The sequence below is a fragment of the Schistocerca serialis genome, chromosome 1 (assembly GCF_023864345.2).
Source record: "Schistocerca serialis cubense isolate TAMUIC-IGC-003099 chromosome 1, iqSchSeri2.2, whole genome shotgun sequence".
Classification (NCBI taxonomy): domain Eukaryota; kingdom Metazoa; phylum Arthropoda; class Insecta; order Orthoptera; family Acrididae; genus Schistocerca; species Schistocerca serialis.
In genome coordinates this window covers 426,377,679-426,398,390 of record NC_064638.1, presented here as the reverse complement: position 1 = coordinate 426,398,390, position 20,712 = coordinate 426,377,679, and the positions used below count along the sequence as shown (strand labels likewise).

The following is a 20,712-nucleotide window of genomic DNA, read 5'->3' as shown; positions in this document are numbered from 1 at the left end:
CGATTGTGTGTACGATGATAGAAGGAATAGCATGAAACCGAGTGTTAGAACATAGCCCACCCCTCTCGAGTAGCACCAAAGGGATTATCGATGGACTTAATGTCCCATTCCAACAGACTAATCATCATCAACAGTGCCACGTGCCCTCACTCCATAAAACACAGAATAGCAGTTTGGAATTTAATCCAGGCACATTGATCAGGAACTTAACCATTAGCTCTCTTCAGCTTGCAGCCAAGTACTACAGCTTGAATATAATAACTTCGTGGCTGAAAGTTGCAGTGGCAGGGAACAGTGTTGCTGATGTGCAGCCAGCCACTCTAGACAAGGCTCTGCATGCATCTACAAAACAGGCAACACAGCAAGCAAATGACTTATGAGGGAAAACTACGACAGACTGGCAGTTGGCCCCTACCACTCAACTATCTGACATGTCAATCACAAAGTTGTTTGAATACAGGGACAGAATAATAAAAAAGCCTCAGGAATTGGAAAATTTTGTAAATTACTATTTCTCTGGTATGGCAGAGAAGTTTCAACAAAATCGTCTTAAAACAAATGTAGCACACTCAATAATGTACACAGGAAACACAATGTTAATGACTTTTCCTTTACAGGCATGTAGAACTTTACCATTCATTTATTTCACACACTCATGATTTCAACTTTATAGCCATTCTCAAGTGCATGTTGAAATGTTGCAAAATATCTGACACTCCGTGTCACTGTCCATGTTTGTTTCTCTCAAAGACAATGTTGTTGTTTCTCACAACTGAGCTTGAAAGCAGGAAGACAACACAGAAATTAAAAAATTACAAGTCAGTAGACATAGACGAGGTTTCAGTCTCTGTTTTGAAGGCATGCACAGAGAGCACAAAAGCCCCATTAACCAACACAATAAACAAGTCTTTCAGTTCAGGCATTTTCCCAAAGTACCTAAAGCAAGCACACGAAAGATGGTGTGAAGAGTACTGGAAACTACAGGCCAGTTTCACTACTGTCTGCATTCTCAAAAAGAATTGAAACACTCATGAAAGATATCAGACTAATGAGTTATATGAATAAATACAACCTTCTAAACGAGGCCAAGTTTGGTTTCCAAAGTGGGAGAGGTACAAAATCAGAGTCCATGAAAGTCATTATTGAATATCTTGACAAGGATAATTGTGTTACAGGTGCATTTTAGATTTGTCGATGACTTTTTGCACCTTTGGCTATAAAATACTACTAAACAAGCTAGAAGCACTAGATGCACAAAGACCTAGCAAAAGAATGGATCTAGTCTTACTTGGAAAACATGGTGCAAAAAGTAGAGATAATTCACATATCTGCTGACGTTAAATTTGTAACCTTAGTGGTAGTGTATTGAGTCCAGGTCTGTTCATAATAAATATCAATGACTCAACAGACAGTGTAAGACATGAAGAAAATGTTCTCTTTGCTAATGACAGCAACATCAGAGTTGCCGATAAAACACCAGAACTCCAATTAGAGAATGCTAACGAAACACTCAATGGGCAGTATATACTACACTAACAATGAACATAAAGAAAACAAATAGTATGCACTTTAGCTTAAACAAGGAACACAACTGCTGCTGCTGAATGAGTCTCTAAGGAGACCAAACAGTTAAGGTCATCAGTCTCCTATTCACCTCTCCTCCTCCAGACAGAAGCAGTGCAAACAATGTGCCTGCATGTAGAGTAACTACTGTGTGCAAGCTTGAAAAAGTGTTGTCAATGCTTGTATAGAATGTATCTGAGGCGGTACATGGGAACTTGCCCAGTGTTCACCTAGTCGAATGTGAGAAACCACCTTAGAACCACACCCATGCTAGCCAGCACACCAACCCCTTGTCATTGAAGTGCCAGGTAGATTCGATACAGGACTAGCCCATCTCCCTGAACTGGAAGCGGTCATATTAACATGCGTGGCCACCTGGGTGGATGGAACACACAATTCTGTCACATTAAACACAGATGATAAATTTATGTATTGTGTAACATACACAGAGATTTTAGGGATGAATACTGATAGTCAATTAAGATGGAATGAACACACAAAGATGCTGCAAAAAGTTCGCTCTTAGTGTTCTTTTATCATTCTGTAACAGCCAATATCTTGCAGTAACATACTCTTCCTAAATACACGCAGTTCTTAGGTGTGGGATCCTTTGCTGGGGATCGAAGGCACAAAACATTGGTGTTACAGCTAAGCATCTGATTTCACCCTTCTGCTTTGACCCATGGTGTCATCAATATGGCAGAAATGGTTACTTCCAGCGTATATAAAACGACGTCACTACATGCACATGCCAACAAACATGAAGAAAAACAGGGAACCACCGGAACTCTCATCAATCTCATGTTGATGCCATAAACATGACACCTTAACATATACAGTAACAAGACCAAAAATCTGCAGAAACTGCATGACAAACATTATATCACCCACCTCAAAGCGTAATGATAAACTTCACTGTCATAGCCATATGCAACAAAAAAGCAGTTTCACACAACAAACATCAAACTAATCAGACCTAACAAAACTGCCAAACACCTAAACAAAAAACCTTAATAACTCAGTGAAAAAACTCAAATGAACCCAATACCACATATTAAACTCAGTACATCCACATCCACCACCATAGGCCACCATCAAATACAACACGATATCTACAAGGACAACCAACTCAACAACTCCATACTGTAGTGATGTCACACACCACAACACTATTATGTCACGGGTCAAAGCAGATGGATGGAACTGTAGAAAAGGGCCATACAAATAACAATTGGAGTTAACCGTCAGGCTCTGCGTAAAGAACTGTTAAAAAAATTGGGTATTCTTACTGCACCAGGAGAGTATATCTACTAATTTATTGTATATATCGTGGAAAACATCACTAACAATTTCACTAATAGGTCTATACATATTCATGCAACAAGAGCCAGTTTGGACTTACATTTAGCAAGGAAAAACAAACGAACAAACAAAATTGAAATTACATTTTCTATCAGGGATAGTAAGGTACAATAAAGTGACCAAGGAGATGAAAAAGATTACTAAAATGGATCTGTTTGAAAAGATAGATAAACATTTCTCGTCGGTAATGCAAAGTGCACAATCAAAGATTACTTTGAGGACTCTTGAGTAGTGATTAATAATGAAAGGGGGTAACATCATCTCATCACATGCCCAGTGATGTGTCAAGCTCTGTAGAGCATATAATAATGTCTTGTCATTCTCCTGAGTTCAACATCGCACTCATCGTAGAGGGATGTTGACTCAGTTCTTCAGATAGACTGAGGGGATTACATGAAGACATGCATGGGGAACAGAGGCGTGTTTACACGCCTGGAGTCACTTTTCTGAACGGACTAGAGTTAGTGCAAGGGGCAGGGTAGCAAGTTCATAGTTCAGAAGTATCCAGGGCGTGTCCTTGATGTGTGCAGCGATGAAGAGTGAAATTGTACAATACGGGGCAACTGAAGGAGGCAGTGCTGTTGTTAAGATACTAAACTCATATTTGGGGGAGTAGAGTTTGTTCTGTCTGGATATTCTCATGTAGGTTCTCCTAAACAATTTCAGGCAAATGATGAGACAGTTCCTTCATCAAGGCTTGGTCCGACAGCCTGTTCTATTCTGATAAGGCATTCTTAGACAGCCTGATCAGAGTGTAGTGTTGAAAATTTCTTTCACAATCAGGATTCAAACCCACTTATCTACGAGTCAAGGCGACTGCACAAGTGCTTTCATAGATTCATATATGTGAGCTCACTCATCAAGGCACGACTGCTGTATCGCAACGTTCAGTACTCACACTGACTTCACAGTGCTTCGATAGGTCTAGTACAATTGATCCAAGCCATTATTTCCCTCAAAGGGTTTACTAGACATAAAAATTTTAGTAAACAGCACAATCCAAGCTACTGTCCACAATAAGTGAATGACATATTGTTAATACAAAACATCAAAAGCTGAGCACAACACCATGACAGATGCCATCTCTATAACACTTGACATCAAACTTCTAAGATTATATGGATGGTTTAAGTCACTCACTAGTTATGAGGAAGCATAAGTGTGGGGAGTGGCATAGATGTGAATAAACCCACAAACATCAGCATCTTGCCACATGGAACTGTGACATATGCACAGATGAAAGGCTTCAGGACAATTTAGCTGCATCCTCATCAGGTGCTTGACACAATAAGAATGGCTTGTTCCAAACATGGTACTTTAGTCCTGCTGTACTCATAGAGACTGACATATTTCAATACTCCTACACAAAACAGACAAAATCACTCGTCACTTTTATAATATGTTCTGAATGTGAACATAAATTTGTTGCCTGTATTAAGTTTACACGTTTTGACAGACCAATAATAAATGAAATACAACAAGAGCATATCTGTGCAACAGTGCTTTGTATCCAAGTTTACATTTATATGATTCTTATTACAACTGTTTACTAAAGAACGGAAATTAAGTATTCATTGAAAAATTTGGACGATAAAGAATTTACGGACGTCAACAGTTTGTACTTTACAATTTAAGAAAAACATACAAATCTTGACAAATATATTTGTTTTGTTATCTTCATTGAAACCAGAATGTACTATGGTTTTAGATGCAAAATAAACTGCCTATAGAATCGGTAGCAGTTCCCTCCGACTTATTTAAACAGAGAATGTATAGTTGTTTATCCACTAATCCTTTTCACTCAGTAATGAAACTTATGAACGCGAAAATGTGACAGCGTAGTAGTAATTCTTTAGGGAGTGTACCACAATTTCTTTACTGCTGTCGATGGAAAACGCTTTCTTCAAATTGTTTCACCTTCAATATTGTTCTCTATAGGAAATTTATTGCGATTTTAGCTTTTAAGAACAAGTTTTTTTTTATGTATATGCTGTATATTTATATACAGCTGTAACCCGAAGACTATTTCTAGAGCAGTTGAACGGAAATAACACTTTATTTATTTATTTATTTATTCTATACCGTTCGCGACCAGTGTCGTGTCGTTTCTACCAAGCTGTGACAAAAAGAGATATAGCGTACCACTTCGTAAATTTGCAGTCACAAAATGCACAAAGTTCGTAATTACTCACACTCTGTGGAAGGTTCTTTACTACTAAACGCGACATTCTTGAACACCGTCAGTCACATCCCACAATAACAAAAATCGCCAGTTTTCTTTCTATCACGCATCGCCCTCCTACGACGTTGACAAACATAAACATTCTACACGACGCACGTGTACATAACACCAAAGACAGTCTCTTCCAAAGATTGTAAAATTCTCACACGCAAAATTGAAGTGTAAAATTTAATTAAACCATTTCATCGACTAAATCATTCATAAAGAAACTTACAAATACAGATACACATTAGCCACAGCAGTTGTCAAGATGTTTCGCTCGCCCCCAATCCACATTATGAAAATGATAGATTAGTAATGGCAAATTCTAAAAGCCGTCACATCACATCACGTCGCGTCACATCGCGATATCTCAAAACATTTCGCAATGCGTTTCAAATAGTGACATTCTCGCAGGTCGACAACGGAACGTCACGTCACGTTCCGATACGTCAAGATTCCTGGGTAAGGGCGTTTTGGGGGTGTCGCTGTCAGGTAATATCGAAAGTTAACCTATTACCAAAGCGCCCACACAAGAAATAGTAGTGAATATTGTGCTTTTGTGTCTTTGTAATCTCTCTCTCTCTCTCTCTCTCTCTCTCTCTCTCTCTCTCTCTCTCTCTCTCTCTCACACACACACACACACACACACACACACACACACACATTTTGCAAATTATTGTTTATACATAATTACATTGAATTTACGATATGAAATGTGTAAATAATATATGAGTAACAGAAACTTATGAGTAACTTAAAATATGAGCAACTACTCAGTCTTATTTAGAAATACACACACACACACACACACACACACACACACACACACACACACACACACACACACAGAAGCTATGCTGTACACAGACTACAAATGACACTATACATTGTGACTAAGAAATTCAACTTTGCTACAATAACATCCATCCAGAAGTAACTGTCTCAGTTTTTCTTCAAACTTTGGTAGTTTTCAACCAGGTCTTGAATTTGTGATGGAAGGGTATTAAAAATCTTTCTACAACTGTACAGAACTTCTCTCTGTGCTGTACTTTTAATTTTAGATCACATTTCCTCCAGGTGTTATAATTATGGTATGAACTATGGTTTTGAGTCAGTTGCTGTTTTTAGTAACAAAGGGAAAATATATTTCACAGTTGTTGTAAATATTTTAAGATTTTTAAACAGATTTCTCGATGAGTGCCTAAGATGGATTCCACATATAATTCTTACAGTTTGCTTCTGTCCACAGAATGCTTCTTTTGCTAATGGTCGATTTCACCAGAATATTATACCATAGCTAATATGTGGATGAAAATAGCCAAAGTATGCTGTTTCTATTGTGCTCATTTCCCTATTGCCAGATATAATTCTTAAAGTAAATATTACAGTGCTTGATCTTTTGGACAGGTCCTGAATATGGTAGTGCCACTTAAGACTGCTGTCCATATGCAGATCCAAAAAATTGGATAGTTTTTTATTGTTTCCCTTTGTTTTTGTGGAAAATTGTAAATTTCTCAGAATGACTTGGATATTTTTTCAACTGAGTGGTCTTCCCTCAGCAACTTCAGATATCAGAGAGCAAAAAAAAAAAAAAAAAAATTAGGTTTTACAGTTCCAGAGGAGAGCTGACACTGATATTGTATATAAATTAGAAGATAATCAGGTGAAACTGTTTTCAATCAATTACATGTTAAATGATACATTCAGCTCTAATTAAGGAGAAAAAGACAGGTGTTTATAACATTGTTACCTATATAAGAAATAATGACAAGGATAAGGTAAATGGATCTCTATTTGTTCCCTTATAAGTATGTGTTCATATTTATAGATTTTTGTTAGAAAATAAATGTCGATGTTCTGAAATTCTTTTTCAATTCTCAGCACTTTACCACACAAAATTGATAAGAGCAAACGTTATGAAGTTTGCTTTGGCCAGTCATCTACTATAGTGTTGTTAGTTCGTCAGTTCTGATACTGTACTCTGACATGTTGTATCTGGAATGGTAACTCATAACCTCACTTTTATTATTCACTAGTGGGCTAAGTGAACTGACAAGAGGTAACATGACAGACAGCATGAAACCATCTTGCCATGATGGTGCTGTGATATGATATGACCAGCTGGCCAGTGTGAATTGGCCTTAACTTTGCGACAGTATATTGTTACTGTTGTAAATACCACACTGTGTACAAAGTGGGGACCTTGTATGGGCGCTCAGTTGAGTGGCCCACAGACCAATCATCATCATCACTACGCATCAATATGAGAAAACTACGATACAGTCAATCAGAGCTCGTTTTTACGAGTCAGAGTGTCTCTGTACAACTTAATATTTCTGTTTTAAATGGCTGATGCCCTTCTTACTGGGATATTTTCTTCTAAAAGTTACAGAACTGTTCCTTTTAGAACAAACTCATGCCAGTAAGTAGGACACCAGTGATTTGAAACAAAAATTGTGGTGGTTCAGTGGTTAAATACTAGACTACCCTCTCAGTCAGTTTCTTCAAGCCGATGTGCTCAGGCACAAGTGCAAGTGACAATACAGTGAAGTGAAACAAAGCAGTTTGTTGATGTCTAGAGCACTGTCGTTTGCTCTATGCGCCTATGATATTCAATACAAATAAAAACGACAATGTACATAAGATACAATATTCTGAAATGAAAGTTAGTAGAATATGTTGTGAACATGTTGATGTCCACAATTGGATGTACTAACATTAGCGTTTTTCAGATGATGATGTTACTGGAATTCATTTCGATTATGAGATGGGAATGTTGCATCTTGAATGGAAAGCCAAAGCTACATGTCCAGAAATTGTGAATTACAGTGTAACATCAAACTCAAAGCAGTAGTAATCATTTGTTTAGAAGGACTTTAGATAGAAATGTCAGAAATTTTAACACTTTGAAAGAACTAATTAATTTATTGGGAATATGATCCAAATACGAGTATATGGTACACTGATAGAGATTAAAAGCAAGAAATGGCTTTATCACCTTTCAAACCATGTAACCAGTGTACCAAGCATTGTGAAACTGTTTTTAGACAAGCATATATCACTCTATATAAGTGTTGAAGGGCTTATGGGTGTCGTAAAATATGATAGAAAATTCTGAGAAACAAATACTGCAATTTTCAAAACCATATCATAGAGGACTGCAGTACTGTAAAACCTCCACAACTATGACTGCAAATTGATACTTAAAGAACAAAAAATGAGATTACAAAATACTTCGTATAGCTATAGTGATCTAGAATGATCATCATAAACAGAAATTGACCGCAAAACTGTTATTCAGTTTGAAAACGTGTCCAAAAATATACTCATGGAAGAAAAAATCATAACGAAGAAACAACACAGACCAGTGAATGCAAGGAGTAGTACGTACAGAACAGACCAAATATGAAATAACAAAAATTGCAAGACGAAAATGAAGTAAGAATCAAAGACAAACAAACTGAATGTGTATCATGTAGGAGGGTAGAAGACAACAAAGAGAATTTACACTTATAAGAAGAGGTCAACACAGACATTGTGTTAGAGGAAGGTTAAGAAATAGTGACTGTTCATTATAAAAAGACTCATAGATGGAAATGAATATCGAAAACTGGATTAATGAATCAACATTTGATAACAAAAGATGCAAAATCTGATTTAAAAAATAAAACATATTTGTAAAGAAAGTACAAGAAAAACAAAAGTGGTGGAAAATATACGAAAAGTTATTCTAAAAAAACTTAAAAAGACCTTACACATAGTGAGTTCGAAAAATAGCTGCCACATCCTATGTTCAAATAATCAAATTAAATCGGAGAAAACCGAATACAGTTTCTAAGTGGGTATAATATAACATCTACCAGAAAGTTTTAGAATTTCTGTGTGTTTTAGGTTTCTTTATAAATAGCTCATCTGCTACCAGTTACGATTTTCTTTATTTTATTTTCACATGACTCGTTTCGAGAAATGATTCCAACTTTCAAGTGCGTTTTTTGTGTTTGTTATGTCATTCCTATGTGATGTTGTCAATGTATGAGATTCTGCTTCATTTTGTTGACTTTATGGGTCTAGTGAAGCAGAGGATACCAACTGTCGGCTTTGACCAATGACGTCATACATTAGTCATAGATAATAATGTCTGCACTTTCAGCCATAGGTAATAACACAGTTTTGTGTCCTGGATATGCGCTATCATTGTATATTAAAATAATTGAACGTGATTTTAAAAGAGATCACAACATATTGCTCAAAATATTCTTCTTGTGCATTTATTTAAAGAATTGGTTGTTTGCAATTCATTATGTGCTTAATTTAATTCTTAGTGGTACTGAGGAAATTTCGACTATTAGTTTCTTATTTTAGGACAATTTTTAGTATCTCATTTTCGTTTGTAAGTATGGATTTATCTGTTCCGAAGAACCTGGCTAATTTGAGAGGCTATGGGCGTAGACATTCTGGCCACGGTTTGTTTTTTTACAAATGTGCGGTCTCGTTGCCGAGTATGTTCGATGTCCTGAGTGCAGCTAGGATATGCACGTCACAAATGTATCTCGTCGCCGTACTCACGACTTACTCGTATGGCGCTTCAGCAAAGATCGTTTGTGGCGCTCCGTTAGACGAGGGATGTGTTTCGAAAACTCTAAGCTCGCCTTGAGAGACATTATGAAGATCACGTATTGTTGGTGTTTGAAACATCCTGTATGGTTTTGTGTCCATGAATGTCGTGTGAGTAAGTGTACAGTTGTGGATTGGTACTCTTTTTGTAGGGAAGTTAATGGGGAATAAATTAAATATAGGGGGCCATTGGGGAGGCCGGGTGTTATGGTCGAAATTGACGAGTCGCATTTTGGTATAAGGAAGTACAACAGGGGGGGAACCTCTAGTGAGATTATGGGCTTGGAGGGATGTAGTTTCAGGTCAAGAGTGTGACGATGAAGTGTTTAAAGTAGTACCCAATCGAAGGAAGGAAGTTTTGGTAAGCTTAATTGAAGATCACTTTGCAGAGGGTTCCATTGTAATATCAGATGGTTTTTCTTCGTATAGGGATTTAGGGGAAAGGGGTTATCAGCATCAAGAAGTTAATCACAATACTGAGTTCAGATTATTATCCACAGGGACTTGCACAAATAGCATAGAGGGGTACTGGACAACTGTGAAATCTGTTGTAGGGAAGGGGAAAAGCCGGATTTCCACACTTCAAAGTCACTTAGACGAATATTCATGGAGGCGTAGTACACCCCAAACATATTGCCCATTTAAATGTTTTGTTAAATGTGTTGGTCAAATGCACCGTCTGAAGTATGTTAGCTAATTTCACATTAGGGTGGGGGAGGGGCGGGGTAAATGCGTGCATCTGTGCGTGTATGTGTGTGTTTCTCTCTCTCTCTCTCTCTCTCTCTCTCTCTGTGTGTGTGTGTGTGAGTGTGTGTGTGTGTGTGTGTGTCTGTGTGTGTGTGTGTGTGTGTGTGTGTGTGTGAGAGAGAGAGAGAGAGAGAGAGAGAGTGTATGTTTTCGTAATGTTTATGAGGATATGTGACTTACCGTGTAGTAAATTCAGTTTTCAATTTCTTCCTTTTACTGCATCTGACTAGTTTTAAGCATTTCAATTGTTGTATTACACCATTACGTATGTTTCGTGTACTCCAGTACGTAATAGAAATTTCGCAGCTGTCGTTCTTCTTTCGTTTCCCAACACTAGTATCAGTACGATTTTTTCGAATTTGTACTAGCAATATTAAAGGCGAAGCGCCTGACACAACTAAAATTTGTATCCCGTACTTCAGTTGACCTTTACACTGACATTACCTATTCGAGAAGAACAACGTATGTAACATTGATGAGATTTACCTTATATGCCAGCTGGAAGGCAGGATACAAATGTTGTGTGTAGATATATAGCTCGACTACAGAATGGGATACTATTCTCACTGCTATGAACAAAACTATAACTTTTGGTCGATACTATTATCATCGCACAGTTCAACTGAGGTACAGGTTGCAAATGTAATATACTTCTATTTCCACGTTTTCGTTAGCAGTGTTCATATATATAGGTCAGCAGAAGTATGGGAAACAAATATTATGTACGTAGCTCCTTCTGCCGTCGGTAGTACTACTATCTACATAAGAACAGGCTATTAGTGGCAGTGGAGGCGAAAGAAACAACACATGTAAAATTTGTATCCCGTGCTTCAGTTGACCTATATAGTTGAACTGAACAACAGGATATTAATGCTAACGAAAATAAAGAAATCGAGTTGCGCTAAACTTATATCCCAAATCATATATATATATATATATATATATATATATATATATATATATATATATATATGTGTGTGTGTGTGTGTGTGTGTGTGTGTGTGTGTGTGTGTGTGTGTGTGTGTGTGTGTGTGTGCATGTGCGATTTGAAGTATTCCATGCTACCAATATTTTCATCCCCCTTCATTTTCCGCAGAAATAATACGATACAAGCACGCAATATCCTTAACGTGAAGTTACTACTTGCCTTGATATGTCAACTGTATTTTTCGTATCTCGTATTTCTTTGTTTCTGAACAGTCTTGTCAGCTCTTTCATCTGGGAAATAAATGCTCTTTGGCCAAATCTGACGTCATTAGTCAAAGTGGACGAGTTGTACCCGTGCATCACTAGACCCGACTTTACTGCAATATATAAGAAAACACTCGATTTTTAGTTGGTTGTCGATCTTTTTGTGAAGTTAGTGACGAAATTTAGAAGAATTTGTACTTACAGTTTCCTTATGGTCCATTTGTGCAGAATCTCACACACACTAAACATCGCACACAACTTGTGGTACACTTTGAAATATCGAAAACATTTTACATAAACAAAATAGTGACAAAGGCTTTCTTACAAGTAGTCAGCAGAGATGACATTATAGGTCTTCTACAGCGTATGATATGCTTTGTACAGAGATTATTTACCTTAACAATTTTAGATCATAATTCACTTATGTCTATTTTACAACCGTGCTTATTTCTATGTGTTAGTATTTTTATTTGAGTGTACTATCGAAACATCTGATGAAATTCACTGATTCACTTTCAAGTTTTTCGTTTAATATTTTCTGAAATGTGAATATATCTCCAGTTTTTATAGCAAATTCATTTTATGTCCTTTATTTAGTTGGTGGGTTACGTTGACATTTTCCAAATGGGTGTCCTGTATTATGTTCATGTGTTGCTATGGCTGATGTGGCGTGTCTGTTGTGTGTGTAGGCTTTCATGTGCTCTGTGTACCTGGTGTTGAAATTCTGGCCTGTTTCTCCTAGGTAGAACTTGGAGCATTCCTGGCATGTGAACTTGTATACTCCAGAGTCTGAGTATGGAACATGCTTACACTTTATATTGTCTATTAGTTTTTGTTGTAGTCTATTAGATGTAGAAAACCCTATCTTTACTTTGTGATTTTTGAAAATGTTTGCAATCTTCTGTGATACGTTGCCAATGTATGGAATATTAGATATACATCTGCTTTCCTCTTTTTCTTCTGTGCTACAGTTTGTATGTGGCCCTTTCTTTACTTTGTCTAGGATTGTGTCAACCATGGAAGCATTGTACACATTGGCAACTACAATCTTTCTCACTGTGTTTATTTCTTGTTGTGTGTTTTCTTGGTTCAGTGGTATTTTAGTTGCCCTATGTAGCATTGTCCTGTATGCTGCCTGTTTATGAATATTTGGGTGACATGACGCTGCAGGGATTGTGGTGTAAGTCATTGTGTTTCTGCTATGAATTTTGAATGTGCATGTGTTGTTGTGTCTTGTAATATTTATGTACAGAAAATTTGATGCTTTTATTTTGCTCATGTTCCACTGTAAATTTAATTTTCTCATGTAGATTATTTAAGTAATTTAGAATATCTGTGATGTCTTTGATATCCCGTTTCACTAACAGTAGTGTGTCATCTACATATCTCCTATAAAATTCACTTTTCTTTAGGCAAGGTTCTTGGCTGTTAAATAATTTTTGTTCTAAGTGATTTATGTACAATGGTACCAGATATTCATTATCCCATTGTTAGACCATCTGGTTGTTTATATATGTTGCCATTAAAGGTGAAGTAGTTGTAACTTAGGGTTAGCTAAAGGACTTCCATAAATTCAACAATTTCTGTGTATGAAAGTTTCTTGTGTTTCATAAGGTTCTTTTGTACTACTGTTACAGCTTATTATATGGGTATGTTGAGTAAAGGTTGGTGTTGTCAAGTGATATAAACTGAACATCTCGGGGGAGCTTTCTGGTTTTTAGTTCCTTAGCTAGTATTGTGCTGTTTTTTATGGAATATGTTGCTTCATGTGTATAATTTTTCATCAGTATGTTATTCAGTTTTTGTGATAGTTTGTATGCTGGGCTACTTATAGAGATGACCACATGACATATCGGATTTTCATCCTAGTGTATTTTTGGCTGTGCTCTTAGGTGTGGTGCTTTCGGATTCATGCAATGTAAGGTATTTACTTTCAGTTTCTGTCAATAGAAAATGTTTGTTCTTTACTTGTTCCTTAATTTTATTTTCAAATTGTTTGGTTGGGTCTTTTTCAATGTGCTGAATATTACTAGCATAAAAAAATTATGTGTTTTGTCTATGTATTCCTTTTCTTTCATCACAACTAGTGTATTGCTTTCATCTGATTTTACACCTTCAGATTGGTTGTTTTTCAATTTATTTTTTATGAATATGCAGATCTTAATTAATCTTTATTCATTTCATTCCCAGGAAGTTTGCTTACTTTGTGACTTATTGCTTCTTATGTATTAGAATTTAATTTAGCATCATTTGCTGCATTTTTAGTTGCAGCTATAATCTGTTTCAGTGTATGGTTGTTGAGGTTAGGTTTTACATTATATTTTAGTCCTTTTTGGAGCAGATCACTTTCTCTTTGTTCAAATTGTAAGACTGTGTTGTTCACCACTCTACTGTAAATGGGTGTGTGTTATTGTCAATTATCTTAAATAAAGGAAATCGTGACTGGTAGCAGATGAGTTATTTATAAACAAACCTATTGTTTTCACAGTTGCAGGCTGTCAGAACCATTTATAATGGATCAAATCAGATTTCTGTGTTTTCTGTGCTGAATCCAAGAGCCGTGATATAAGATGTTCCTGTAGAATTTATTTAAGATAGTTTTGTTATGTGATGTTTAAGAACTCATTTCCCTATCCCCCATTTTCCCAGATATTTCGTCTTTCAAAGGATGTGCAATGTTATTTCTCTCTGCCAGCTGTACAGCCATTCTTCATGAGTCATTCTGAGTAAGCATGTAGAAAGAAGCTTACATAGCAAGACAACAGTAAACCAGCTCTTCTTCAAGATATTTACCCAAAAATGTAGGACAATCTCGTTTTGTTTTCACTGCTTCTTCAGGTGTACCTGTACTTCATGTTGGACACCCTCATAAGAGGTTTATTTATTTATTTATTTTTAACATTAAACTGTTCATTGGCCTTTTTTGGCCTGTTTTTGAACTACATCAATAGCTTTAGTCATTTTAGACAGACTCCACTTCCACTGATAAACACTCCTTATTACCCTTTTGGAATCAGCAGGAGAATTTCGAGGGGATAAGAGTGTGCACTAATATGAGAAGATTTTAAACATGAAAAAGTAAGGGGCTCAGTTCAAGGAAGTGAAGCCTACATTTCATAACAGAATAATTTTTTAACCAAACATCTCAATCAAAATGCAAGAAAGTTTGATACAACAAATGCACCAAAGTACAACAGATATACTTTGCATAAATACTGTATCAAACATTACTATGAAACACACCAATTTTCCATATATGCATTTACACTCTGTAAAAATGTCGCATTTTGTATAATTTATTTGGCGGCCAATTGATAGCATTTATGATGTAGGGTTTGTTTTTACCACTGCACTAACGTTCAGCTATGAAGTGCGCAAAACATTCCCAATAGAAACTATTCCAGAAACTTCACATTTCACTTCATAGTCATACACACATACACACAGTTCATCTGATTTCACTATTTAAAATAGCAATACGAGAAAAATACTAAACATAATTTCCTCAAACAAGTACAATTATTGAAAATAAATATAATTTTCGCAGGAAACATTTTTCACACATTAATAGGCAAATTTTCATGGAAGCAGCCGTGCTAAAGACGATAAACAAAAATCAGCAGTTTTTACTTGCATGTGGGTGAAACATAGCGTTTTCCGATTGGCTTTCCAGTTTTGATGTTTCATTGGTTGCTTGGTTGGAACTGGGACGATGTGGTGGGGTTAGTTCAAAACTCTCTGTCGTTTCCATTCTCGCTTTTTAGCGCCATGTCAAAGTTTTTTGTCAAAGAAATTTGACGAATATTTGATTATATTTCTTTGTCAAAGAAATATGATAGTGTAATATCAGCGTAGGATAGGACTATTTTATGCACAAGAGGTAACATGGCGGTAACCCAGGAAATGGTAATCGATGCTATAAAACAATAAAAGGAGGGAAGTTAATTTTCGCAAACATCAGACCTACTTACGCATTTTATAAACACAGTTATTTTGTGTATAAATAACTCAACTTGTAAACAGTGTGAATGTAAACTGCACTATGCAAGCTGTACAGAAAGTTCCTCACACAAACTTGGGCTGGTATAAAAGGACATTACTAATGTTTAGAAGCGACATGAACTGGCAGACATTTGTCGCAGGTGACACAAGTGGAAGGTCAAATGACTGATATTGTAAAACTACAATGTGCAAGATGACTAAGTGTACCATATAAAATGAACAGCTTTCGGTTGTTGAACTCACTGTAGTTGGACTGGATTCCAGAAGATGTAGTTCCATGGATATGACTAGTCTTCTGTGTGGATTCGCACGCTGACACATATACATGCAGACGTATGTAACTTGACGAACTCAAATGAAAAAACTCAATAGCTGCCTTATCAGTAAGCAAATATTGCGTAAATACACTGTCGCTTGTCGCCGCAAATAAACTCTATACCTGTGCACCAAGTGTATTTTCTAAAGTAAAAACAATAAGCAGTGACCCCACAGAGACATTATTTAAATGACTGTGGTGAACACTGAAGCTGTTAACGAGAACTGTTTGCTGACAAATACAGAACAGAAACTCGACTCACTCGGTTTGAAAATCTGACATGTTCTTCAAAAGTTATACCACCACAGAACTAGTGAGAAACAAAATTACCAATTGACCTGATCGCAAAGACATCTGACATGAAAAACAGAGATGAATATGAATCATAATGTATTAATTACATTTTTCCCTGAGGTAGCGATGTTAAAATACTTTTGTAGCGCTGATACTGCCTTTTGAATTTTCGTGTGATACGAGGTCTGGGGCGACAGGATGGATTTCCCTAGACTGCAACCGATCGTCACATATTTGAAACATGAAAGGAGGTGAGGAAACAACCTTCTTGAGAGCATGTGATGTGAGAGTGTGACCGACAGCCAACGCCGCCATGGGACAAGCCCCCACCAACGCGCTGGCTTCTTAATTTGTTCGAAAAGTTGCCGCCAGAGACCGCCAAACGATGCGGAATAGTTAGCTCCTTTCACAACAGATAGCACCAAGTGGGCCTTGAGTGGGAAATGTCAGTTCTACATGTTTCGTGTGTCTCGTATTTGCGCTTAAGAGGGCAAGATACCATTATACAAAAAACAGTAAAAGGTTAAAACAAAAACAATAGGCTACTCAATAAAAAAGCTCATGTTTGTAATGTTGTACTGATGCATGTTTTCTAAAGATTTATGAATACTTTATAAAAACAATTGTATTTTGTATGGCCTTCATGGAAAGATGCACTCAAGGGCAGTGCGATAGTGTTAGTGCGCAGAACAGTTTTCTTTAAATAAGATTCTAAGAGAACACAAAGAAAATGAGAATTTCATTAATTAATCATAGTACACTACAATGTGTGTTTACTGAACTACTGCACAGTGTTCGAGGAGGCAATCAAATGTTACTTTATAAAGGTATAGAAAAGTACCTCCAATTTTAATTAATGTCTGAAAATATTATTAATAATTTTACATATGTAACTAAATTTGTGTATTAAAACAAACGATGTACTAATGAGATGAAGTAAATAAATTATTCACGAATAATTTTTAACGAAGTGTCTATGAGCTAAGATGTGCAAAGAAAACCCTGTGACACAAAACATAATAGGTACCTTCGTTCATCTAACGATATAAGAAAGTAGAGCACGACTTATTCGCTCTTTCTCTCTGTTTTGTCCTCTACTATCGAGATAAGCTATTTAAGTGTCTCTTGTATGCTTTTGTTGAAATTATGTTAATTTGATATTCAGTAGCCATGTTTCATTTGAAGATCCCTTCATTTGCTATTCGTGTTATATGTGATTTTATTAATCACTACTTAATTTCAGTCAGGTTGCATCAAAGAGTAGCTGCTGGCACATTGTTTCATGGCAATGGCTGGACACTGTTAGTGTTAATTCGCTCTTTAATCAATCACATTATAATTCATAGATCTCAGATTATTTTTACCATTCTTTTTCTCTCAAAATCCGGGAAATGTTATTACGTGAACTGCATAGTGTTCAGATCGGTCATTGGCCTCAAAACAATATGAATGTTTTATCATTTCAATAGCATTGCGAGAAACACTCATGTAGTGCTCTCAAGCCATATTTACCAATTATTCAATGCTTTCTTAAAGTCATGTTTACTAGCAGAGAAAAAAAATTAATTAACATTTCATTTTAATCAATTAATTCATATCGATATAACCAGTAATAACATAAAACTATTTTATTTTTTTATTTTTATTTTTTATTGACAAATGCTATCGATTGTCAACAGATGTGTTATCAAGTGTATGCAGTGTAGTTACCTGTGAGATGTATGATTAGTTTCCCTGCTGTACATAAGTTACTAGTAGCTACTCCCACGCCCAATACTCTCCTTTTTTTACATAATGTGTAACACTATACGCAAAACTGTTGTTTTTCTTATTTAATGTTTTACCATCTGTCTTTTCGCTACGGTCACTTATCTATGAGTTATCATATATTTTCGACAAACCATTGATTGTCATTTCTATTGAGTTTAAAATCCGTTTATCATTAGCCCTGCTTTCAATGCTTTCTCGTATTGCTGCAGTTTCCATTGACGACTCAGTTACCAGTACATTCATTTCGTCGGACTGCATTATTTCGTCCAATTTTTCAGTTACATTGTCACTTCCATAGTAAAATTCTATTTGTAATGTCTGTATTTACTAATAGATTCTACTTATTACTGTGGATATTAATAGTCTATTGGCAGGATGGTTTCTGTCTGCACATGGAATGTAACAACAATATAAATGGCTATGTTATCTGTCACTACATGTAGTACACTATTTTAATAGCTGAAATTATCAATGCAAAAGAGAGCAAAACTATTTGTCTAGAAATAATTTCTGAAATAGTTGTACAAATTGGATACAAATGTGCCCTGTGTGATTTAGTTGATGTAATTAACTGAGTTTTTAATCATATATTGCATCTTGGTCCCTATTGTTACAAGAATTCCATTTTGAAATATTATACATGAAAGGAAAATAAAACAATATAGTCGATGCACTTTCCAGACGCCCACAAGGTTTAAACAAGTTTACAGAACTAAATGAACAAACAGTTTCTAATAAAAGACGAAAATTATAGACCCTATTACTTAACTCTGACAAGAAATGCGCAATTAATAAGGGAAGGATGCTTGTTGGAGGAAGGTTGAAGAGAAACTCAATAACAAGAAAGATGGAAATCGAGGTAAGTATTGCACAACATACAAAGGTATGTTATTTCATTTGCGAGGGCTGCTATCGAACTGTTTTTGAGTTCTGTATACCTGAATATGATGTCACTGATTTTATTAAGTCTACATACAGCATGTTATGCCATTATAGAGTAAGAAGTGAGAAAATTATGTCATATTGTTACTCTCCAAATTTGTAGCACAAGAAGCAAAGAGTAATAAAAACATGTATCACATGTCAGAGGGTCAAACACTCCAATAGATCCTACCTGAATGAGTTACATCCTATCATTACAACTAAACTCTTAGAAGTAGTGTCACTTGACACAGATGGACCTTTTCCTCAAGGAAGAGGAAGTGTCAAATATGTGATTCTATGAGACCCATTGTAACTAACAAGATTATTAGGAGGATAGTAGAGGGCTATTTTCTTTGAATATGTAAACCGAAGGCCACTGACAATGCATAATATTTTACAAATCCTAAATGGAAAACCTTTCTCAAAGAACAACAAGCAAAACATATTTTAGTAGCCTGATTGCACCCAGAAACAAGTCCAGTTGAATGTGTATTCAAAGAGTTTACTTTCTTTATTAGAACTTATCTACCCAACATGCAAACAAAATGAGTAGAGGCCATTGCTCCTTTTCAACACATAGTTAATAATTTATCAAACTCATTTACCAGATTTACACCTACTGAACTAATGTTAGGAGAAAATGAGCTTGATGGGTGGTCAAAGCCTTTGCCACATATGCCAGGGCGTGAACCTTCACTCAAAGAGAAAATTAGAAGCTGCAATTATACTACATGAACAAGTACAAAAAAGGAACACTAGGTAAAGAAAGAAATTAGACAGGACTTGCACCTCCAATATTGGAGATCCGGTGTTGTTGTGAACATATGCAAAGCTAATAGTGTTAAAAAGGTACACAAGTAGTGGAAAATATATGCAGGACGTTTCCTGGTAATGGAATTTCCGCATCCTGGATGTATTTGTTAGCATATCCGAAACTGGGAAAGATCAGAGGGATGCATGCACACAAAGATGCGAAGAACTATGTTTAGTGTACATGTGAAAACATAAAATGTAGAAGAGAGTAAATATGTAAATAAATTAGTAGTAAATTTAAATTATGAGCATTGTCCTGAAGGAAGACTTGATGATAAAGATCCATTTTGCATCACTACTAGGTAACATAACTGAAAATTATGTATGTTGTATGTAACTTCACATATATATAGACAATACTGCTATGTTACGACATGATGAGAGTTAGGAGTATTTTGTGAGAAGCAATCGATTCATATAAATTGCGAGGCATATTTTTGTAATATGATCCAATGGGTACTATTATTTTAAGCTTCAAGAGACTTAAAAGTATGTATGAATATATACAGCTATATACAAACGAACTACGGATATACACAGCTATGTTCATCCCAACGACCTACAAACTAACGTCAAATAGGTATAGTCAGTAGGTATAGAAAGTTTAAGTTAACAACTGCATTCAAACTGAGGTAAATGTTACACTTACAGCTATAATCTGCTATAAAATACGACACTAAAAACGAGGTGCTGCCAATGTAAAGGGGTACTATGTGGAGGAAAAACTGAATGAATGATTACATATGTCAGAGAGTAAAGTTACGCTCACCTGGCATCAAGCAGGATGTATAAACTCTATTGAAGTAATTGTAATGTGCACCAATATAAAGATGTTATTTTGTTGGCAGATATACTTCATCTAGATACCCTTTGAATGAATGAGTATGAATAT

At 35.9% G+C, this 20,712-nt stretch overlaps 1 protein-coding gene across 1 annotated transcript in view; it reads right to left on the bottom strand.

Moving 5' to 3' along the window:
• The window catches only part of LOC126472295 (probable RNA-binding protein 19), a 109,588-nt gene extending 104,311 nt beyond the window's left edge, over positions 1-5,277 (bottom strand). Inside the window, exon 1 of the mRNA XM_050099926.1 lies at positions 5,118-5,277. Within this exon, the coding sequence (XP_049955883.1) occupies positions 5,118-5,153 (36 nt within the window). The 5' untranslated portion in view covers positions 5,154-5,277. The remainder of the gene's footprint in view (positions 1-5,117) is intronic.
• Between the last annotated feature and the right edge of the window lie 15,435 nt (positions 5,278-20,712).